Source organism: Mobula hypostoma, chromosome 10 (assembly GCF_963921235.1).
Source record: "Mobula hypostoma chromosome 10, sMobHyp1.1, whole genome shotgun sequence".
In the NCBI taxonomy this organism is placed as follows: Eukaryota; Metazoa; Chordata; class Chondrichthyes; order Myliobatiformes; family Myliobatidae; genus Mobula; species Mobula hypostoma.
In genome coordinates, this window is record NC_086106.1 from 9,926,181 (window position 1) to 9,934,945 (window position 8,765).

The 8,765-nt window shown below is 50.7% G+C and overlaps 1 protein-coding gene across 3 annotated transcripts; it reads left to right on the plus strand.

The window, feature by feature from the left end:
• Positions 1-291: 291 nt before the first annotated feature.
• LOC134352642 (zinc finger protein 239-like) lies at positions 292-8,497 on the plus strand. 3 transcript variants are annotated; one of them, XM_063059972.1, is made up of 2 exons: positions 292-347; positions 4,761-8,497. In XM_063059972.1, exon 2 carries the CDS (start codon positions 5,837-5,839, stop codon positions 6,875-6,877), a length of 1,041 nt encoding a protein of 346 aa, XP_062916042.1. In that variant the 5' UTR covers positions 292-347; positions 4,761-5,836; the 3' UTR covers positions 6,878-8,497. The 3 variants fall into 3 exon arrangements, with proteins under 3 accessions (XP_062916042.1, XP_062916041.1, XP_062916040.1); XM_063059971.1 differs by lacking the exon at positions 292-347 and adding an exon at positions 2,437-3,044; XM_063059970.1 differs by lacking the exon at positions 292-347 and adding an exon at positions 3,057-3,429.
• Positions 8,498-8,765: the final 268 nt, after the last annotated feature.

The window sequence follows — 8,765 nt, forward strand, 5'->3', positions numbered from 1 at the left end:
GTGGTGCTGCTCAGTCGTCCCCCCGAGGCTCTGTTGGTATTCCTGTGTCTGTCTCTTTGTTGGGATTATGCCGTCCCTCCGCTCCTGGGTCGAGTCGGGAGCCTGCCGTCCGCCGCACCCGGGTTGAGCCGGAGCCGGCGCCAGCGCCCACCCTTTGACAGAGAGAGTCCGCCGTTCCTCCGCAGGTGGGTCCAGTCCTGCGAGCGCGCACCTGGACACGTATGCAAAGGGAAATGGGACACAGGGGTGAGGACCATTCCCTCACCGCTCCAGGCTGCAATGAGATTCCTTCAAATGACCCCGTGATCTCGGTCTCGGAGGGTGAGGACGGAACATTTCTCAGGCAGGTGAGCCCTCGCAAGGCGGCGATAGTAAACCTGATTCTGATTTTCATGCCGTTTACACCCCGGGTGTGTTTGCGTGTTTGCACGTGGCAGAAAACCTGAACTTGCACTTGTTTCAAGCTACAGTTATAGTCATGTATGCAGTCTTAATCACCCTGTTCCGGGACGGATACTGTGTGTATAACCTGGAAAGTGTGCATACAGGAGTGTGTGTGCAGTCTTAATCACCCTGTTCCGGGACGGATACTGTGTGTATAAACTGGAAAGTGTGCATACAAGTGTCTCATTGCAGCCTGGAGCGGTGAGGGATTGGTCCTCACCCCTGTGTCCCATTTCCCTTTGCATACGTGTCAAGGTTACTGCCGGAACTAGAGAATCTGAGTTATAGGCGAGGTTGGCAAGTCAAAGTAATAAAGTTTAATGACATCTTCCCTGTGAGCTGAACTCCAAGTGCGGCCTCACCAGCAAGTGGCCGGAACCTGCCGTGACGCCACGACTTTTACTCTCAGGGTGCCTTGAAGATCACCGCGCCAAAGGAACTTCTCCGTCACATCCCGGACACGGCTGGGTGCCAGCTATCCATGGACAGGGATTTGGCACTCTGTTCAGAAATACAGCTCTGCGTAGATAAACACCCCAGGTACATTGTTAACCCCCTCCCCATCTGGCACCATGCCCTCTTCTTGTTAACACCCCCCCCCCATCTAGTACGTGCTCTCTCCTAACGACACCCCCCCCCCCATCTGATACATGCTCCTCGGGGAGGAGGTACAGGAGCGTGGAGACCCACACTCGACAATTCAGGAACAATTTCTTTCCCCCCACCCCCACCCCTCGCCGTCAGAAATTCGAACTGTCTGTGAACATCACTCCATTACCCCTTTTCCACTGTTGATTTCTGTTGTACATTGTGGTCATTTTTATGTTTTTTTTTTTGCAGCCGCCTCAAAGCGACAAACCTCAGGGCTTATGAGAAAGGGAATATTAAACCGGATTTTTGACCATCGAATCGCAGGGTGAATATTGAGTTATTGTGTGACCTTGAGAATGATTTGATGTCCAAATCCAGATGGATTAAAGACATAATTAAAGACCTATTTTCAGAAGGCCTTTGACAAGGTGCCGCACACGAGGCTGCTTAGCAAATTCAGAGCCCACGGAATTACAGGGGAGTTACTAGCAAGGGTGGAGCATTGGCTGATCGGCAGAAAACAGAGTGGGAATAAAGGGATCCTATTCTGGCTGGCTGCCGGTTACCAGTGGAGTTTCACAGGGTTCGGTGTTGGGACCGCTGCTTTTTACGTTGTATATCAATGATTTGGATTACAGTGTTAATGGATTTGTGGCTAAATTTGCCGATGATACAAAGATAGGTGGAGGATCAGCTAGTGTTGAGGAAACAGAGAGCCTGCAGATAGACTTAGATAGTTTAGGGGAATGGGCAAAGAAGTGGCAAATGAAATTCAATGTTGGAAAGTGTATGGTCATGCACTTTGGCGGAAGAAATAAATGAGCAGACTATTATTTAGATGGGGAGAGAATTTAAAATACAGAGATGCAAAGGGACTTGGGAGTCCTTGTTCAAGATACCCTAAAGGTTAACCTCCAGGTTGACTCGGTGGTGAAGAAGGCGAATGCAATGTTGACATTCATTTCTAGGGGTATAGAATATAAGAGCAGGGATGTGATGTTGAGGCTCTATAAGGCACTGGTGAGACCTCACTTGGAGTATTGTGTGCAGTTTTGGGCACCTTATTTTAGAAAGGATATACCGACATTGGAGAGGGTTCAGAGAATATTCACGTGAATGATTCCAGGAATGAGAGGGTTACCATATGAAGAACGTCTGGCAGCTCTTGGGCTGTATTTCCTGGAGTTCAGGGGAATGAGGGGGGAATCTCTTAGAAAGATGTTAAAAGGCCTGAGCATCTGATCTGCAGAAACACCGATGAATTCACTCTGGGGAGAGGCTGATAACTTGCTCCGTGCGTGGGAAAGAGTGAAGCGGCCGCAGCGAGTTCAGACCGCACAGAAACCGTTCAACTGTTCTGTCTGTGGCAAGCGATTTAGTCAGACCCAACGTGAGAAGACATCGGAAGATTCACACTGGAGAGCGGCCGTTCGCCTGTCCTGACTACGGCAGGGGATTGTCAGTCATCCCAACTGCATTCACCTCAGTGAGCTCTCACACTGGGGGGAGGCCGTTCAACTGCTCGCTGTGTGCGAAGGGATTAATTCGGTGATTAGAGCTGCTGAAACAAGAGTTCACACTGGAGAGAGGCCATTCATCCGTCCCACCTGCTGGAACACCAGCCACTTCACGGCGGGGGAGGAGCTTCAAATAAACTCTGCGTGAAATTCTTAATCATCGCAGTGGCTGACTCCAGTTGCAAGTTCCCGACCGATCCCGCAGTTATTGAAGCTGCTCGTCGCGCCCTGGACTGAATCCCGGTCTCTGAGCACCGGAGGGGTTTGTTCTGCCGACGTTCGCCTTTAATTGGATTCGGCTTGAAGACTCAACTGCTTATTCCTCTGTATAGACGCTGCCTGGCCTGCCGAGTTCCTCCAGTATTCTGCGAGCGTTGCTGACTATTTCCAGCATTTGAAGAATCTCTTGTGTTTTATTTCTGCAATTTTTCAGTGGATTGGACTTCGAGACAGGTGCCGAGCAGATTATTTAGGGGAGCTTGCTCCGTTAAGGTAGCTGCTGGGCCCTACATATAAAGACTGAATTTGAGGGGACCGGTACAGTACTTGCCGACAGTTTTCTCGGCATTCTGCTTAGCCAGAAACCGCCGCGCTTCACAATTCCCACTCGGCGACTCAGGGATCAAATGCGCAGGCGCCGAGGACGCAGCGAGTCCCCGATACCGCGCATGCGCCCAGTGGACGAAAGCCTCTGGCGCGTCGGCGGCGGGTAGGAGCGGGGGGCTTCATCAGGGGCGGGCTCCGCACCCCAACTGAGGGACGGTGCCTGCGAGCTCAGGACACACCGTGGCTCCGCACCACGGCACAGTCCCGATTCCTTCCCTCTTTCTCCGCCCCATGATCCGGATCCGGACCCGGACCCGGGAGCTTTCTGCTGGTAAGTGACGGTACTGCCGTCATTTCTGCGACGCATGCGTATTGCTGGGACCGTGATGAGTAGGTGGGTATCTGGTTCGTGGGGATTTCTGGGTAGAATGGCAGCCATGGGTGACAATGCCCAGCGCTCTGGCCGCCTGTCCGTAGGGTGTTTGAAAGTGGAGGGGCGGATGCATCTCCCCGCTGCCGAGCTTCTGCTGTCTAAATCCAAGGATTGGGAGCTCGGAACAGAAACATAATTCTGAGATCGCAAACACCAGGAATTCTGCAGATGCTGGAAATTCAAGCAACACACATCAAAGTTGCTGGTGAACGCAGCAGGCCAGGCAGCATCTCTAGGAAGAGGTACAGTCGACGAGGGTCTCGGCCCGAAACGTCGACTGTACCTCTTCCCAGAGATGCTGCCTGGTCTGCTGCTTTCACCAGCAACTTTGATGTGTGTTGTTCATAGTTCTGAGATAATCACCTTGCAGACAGAGTGCTCAGAGTAATTAGAAAGCCTCCAGGATCAACCGTATTATATCACGTGTTTTTAGAAGCGCTGTGGGTCTTGACCAGAACTTGAAATAATACTAATCGAGAGAGACAAACTGAGTCACGTCACAGATGGATGACAGTTTGAAAAGACCCATTCTGATACAGACAGAAAAACAGTCAGAAAATTTGATTGTCCTTCCAGGTACCTGATCCGTGTCCAGTTAAAAGTCGCGTTGTTTCTCCAACTTGCGTTAAACTTCACTGCAACAGCGTGATGTCAGATCTCGGACTAAAAATAATTCATCTGAAATGTGTATGGAGGTCTACAGTCCAGGTACAGACAGATGGGACTAGGCAGAATAATGGTTCGGCATGGACTATATGACAGAATATAGTATCAATGGTAAGACTCTTGGCAGTGTGGAGGATCAGAGGGATCTTGGGGTCCGAGTCCATAGGACACTCAAAGGCTGCTGTGCAGGTTGACTCTGGTTAAGAAAGCATATTGTGCATTGGCCTTCATCAATCATGGGATTGAATTTAGGAACTGAGAGGTAATGTTGCAGCTACGTCGGACCCTGGTCAGATCCCACTTGGAGTACTGTGCTCAGTTCTGGTCGCCTCACTATAGGAAGGACGTGGAAACCATAGAAAGGGTGCAGAGGAGATTTACAACAGTCCTGACGAAGGGTCTCGGCCTGAAACGTCAACTGCACCTCTTCCTAGAGATGCTGCCTGGCCTGCTGCGTTCACCAGCAACTTTTATGTGTGTTGCTTGAATTTCCAGCATCTGCAGAATTCCTGTTGTTTGTGTTGTCCTTCACCCATTGATGTCTTTTGTAAATCTTTTTATAGGTTAGAAATGGCAAGTCACTTCTGTACGGGAATGTCAAACACAACAACACAACAGTTCTCCCGTGTCTGTCCGGATATTTAAGGAGTGGCCAGATAGTTCGTTTGTAACACCAATATTCCTGTTGTCAATCCTTGAAGATGAAGATGAATCTCATCCCAACTGGAAACGTGCTTCATATCTGAAATGAAGTGAAGTTTTCCGTTTTAGCTCCACTGAAACTGGGGTGCTGAGAACACACCAGCATTTGTTCAGCAGAGATCAGTTCTTCAACTGAGGAGTTCACCATCTGACATCTGACTTGAGGAATCATCTGAGAACTGATAGCAAGAAGATATCATTCCCCCGCTTTCAGTGTGGGAAGGGATTCAATCGCTCAACGATCTGCAGATTCACCAGTGAATTCACAAGGGAGAGAGACGGTTCAACTCTTCTGTGTATGGGATTAGTTCCACTCAGTCATCTGATCTTCTGACACACAAGGGAGAGGCTGTATATCTGCTCTGAATGTGGGAAGGGGTTCACGCGGTCATCCCACCTACAAACACACCAGTCATTTCACATTGGGGAGAGGCCAATCACCTGCTCCGTGAGCGGGAGGGGATGTAGTCAGTCATCCAGGCTGAAGATACCTCAGCAAGTTCACACCACAGACTGCGGGAAGCAATTCACTCTGTCGGTCAAGCTGAGGAGATGTGAGAGAATTCACACCAGTGAGCGGCTGTCCACCTGCTCCTGTGGAATGAGATTCACTCACTCACCTCTCCGCAGACAAGCAGTGAATTCACAAATGAGAGAGACTTCAACTTTCCTCAGTCATTTGATGTGCTGACACATGAGAGAGACTGCGTATCTGCTCAGATTGTTGGCAGGGATTTACTCAGTCATTTTAACTGAAGGTATATCAGCGGGTTTGCATGGGGGAGAGGCTGTTCACCTCCTCCTCAGGCAGCAAGTGATCTTCTCAGTCATTCCACCCGCAGTCACACCAGGGAGAGGCCACTCACCTGCTGAGTCGCTGAGAAGGGATTTACCCTGACATACCACGTACACATACCTGTCAGATCACCCTGGGGAAATGCCGTTCACCTGCTCAGACTGTGGGAAGAGTTTTCCTCACCTCTCTTACCTGCAAAGGCACCAACGTGTTCACACGGGCGAGAGGCCGTACATCTGCTCTGAATGTGGGAAGGCATTCACTCAGTCGTCCAACCTACAGAAACATCAGTCACGTCACACTGGGGAGAGGCCGTTCACCTGCTCAGTCTGTGGGAAGGGATTCACTGAATCATCTCAACTGAAGGTACACCAGCGAGTTCACACTGGGGAGAGGCCGTTCACCTGCTCTGAATGCGGGAAGGGGTTCACCACATCATCCAACCTACAGACCCATCAGCGAGTTCACACTGGCGAGAGGGCGTATACGTGCTCAGAGTGTGGGAAGGGATTTACTAGGTCAAATGACCTGCTGGCACACCAGTCAGTTCACACTGGGGAGATGCCATTCATCTGCTCAGACTGTGGGAAGGGATTTCCTCGGTCGTCTCACCTGAAGGTACATCAGCAAGTTCACAGTGGGGAGAGGCCGTTCACCTGCTCTGAATGTGGGAAGGGATTCTCTCAGTTGTCCAATCTACAGACGCATCAGCGAGTTCACATGGGTGAGAGGCCATTCACCTGCTCAGACTGTGGGAAGGGATTCATTCGGTTATCTGACCTGCAGAAACACCAGTCAGTTCACACTGGGGAGAGACCCTTCACCTGCTCAGTGTGTGGGAAGGGATTCATCACATCATCCAACCTACAGACACATCAGCGAGCTCATACGGGGGAGAGACCGTTCACCTGCTCAGACTGTGGGAAGGGCTTCACTCGGTCATCTGACCTACTGGCACACCAGTTAGTGCACACTGGGGAGAGACCGTTCACCTGCTCAGACTGTGGGAAGGGATTTACTCACTCATTTCAGCTGAAGGTACATCAGCGAGTTCACACCGGGGAGAGGCCGTACATCTGCCCTGAATGTGGGAAGGGATTCACTCTGTCATCCAACCTGATGAGACACCAGAGAGTTCACAGGGTTGAGGGGCCGTTTGACTCTTCTATGTCTGGGAAATGATTCACTCGGTCACCCAACCTTGCCATGCACAACCGAGTTCACTCTGGGGGAAGAAAGTTTCAATAAGTTGCATGCGGAATATTTCACCGTGACAGTTGCTGAGTCCAGGGGCAAGTTCAGAAGTGAGTGTGGTGTTGACTTCAGCAATTATCGCTGCTGCTCATCACACCCAGTGCCGCACCCTGGTCACTGGGCTTGGGAGGAGTTTCCTCTGCTGATGTTCACCTGTAATGGGACTGGAGTTTCATATTCTGCATCTGTGACTAATAATTAAATTGTACTTTAAACCCTGTCTCAGGTGCTCAGTGAACCTACAGAATACACAGTGTACAGTGGGGAGTCAATTCAGCCCAGCTGATCTGACAACGTTTCTGTTCCACGACAGCCCTTTAACTCCATCCCTGCTGTTCACCTCTCACTCTCCCTGTGGTCATGGGTTCCAAATGGTCTCTGCACTGTGTGTGAGGAGGTTTCCCTGGAATTCCCTGCATGATTTTCTGCAGGCTGAAGAAGAACGAGCTCACTGCAGTTATGTCTCCCGTGTTCTTTGTCCCTTCAATCTCTGCACTGAGGGAGAATGCTGTCGGTTGTTAACCTCCGTATTCCAGGCTCATTTCAATGTCGTGGGTCATTCTCACTGCTTCTGAAGGGCTGTTAGAATGCACCACCGTCCTCTGAACTCAGAGAGGAGGGTGGGGAACCATTAGCTGGGTGTTCAGTGGAGCTGGATGAGAAACCAGGGATGGGTCGGCAGGGGTCAGGGTTTGGGGCTGTGGGCAGTGGTGGGGGTCGGAGCAAATGATGAGGAACAGGGGTGTGGCAATGAATGACAGAGTGGCAACATTTGGAGACTGAAGGACAGGGAAACAAACTCGGTAAACTTCGACTGCACAAATACAACACGCTTTCCCTATCCCGTGTTTTGGCTGCACACAGCACCAGGCTGGATTTGTCCAGGCTCTGGTTGCAGACACGTGTTTGTTTTGTGGAAGATCCCAGAAGTCCGGTTATCGAGTACAGGCACTATTAAAATTCAGACCGGACGTACTTGTTCTGATTGGCCGGTCACAAACAGGGGAAAATCTGCAGATGCTGGGAATCCAAGGCAACACACACAAAATGTTGGGACGCATGTGGCACTTGTTCCGTTTGCAAGGATAAGTGTCAGGAGAGAGGTCAGTGGGGAGGGATGAGTGGACAAGGGAGTCACGCAGGGAACGAACCCGCGGAAAGTTGGCAGGAAAGGGAAAGATGCGCTTGGTGGGTATCCGTTGGAGATGACAGAAGTTCTGGAGAATCGTGCTGGATGTGGAGACTGGAGCGGTGGTAGGTGAGGACAAGAAGAACCCTGGTGTGGTGATGGGAGGAAGGGTTGAGGACAGATGTGTGTGAAATGGAAGAGATGTGGGTGAGGGCAGTTTTGATGGTGGAGGAAAGGAAGACCCTTTCTTTGAACAAGGAAGACATCTCCTTCATTCTGGGATTGAAAGCCTCATCCTGAGAGCAGATGCGGCAGAGACGGAGGAACTGAGAGAAGGGGATGGCATTTTTACTTGTGGCAGGACGATAGGAAGTATAGTGCAGAATCCTTTGTCATTTCATCCCTTCCACTGATCTCCCTCCTGGCATTTATCCTTGCAAGCGGAACAAGTGCTACACCTGCCCCTACACCTCCTGCCTCACTCCCATTCAAGGCCACAAACAGTCCTTCCAGGTGAGGTGTCAGTTCAACTGTGAGTCTATTGGGGTCATACACTGTGTCTGGTGCTCCCGGTGTGGCCTCCTGCATATTGCTGATGCCTGGTGTCGATTAGGAAATCGTTTTGCTGAGTATCTACACTCCACCAGAAAATGCAGGATCTCCCAGAGGCTTCCCATTTCAATTCTG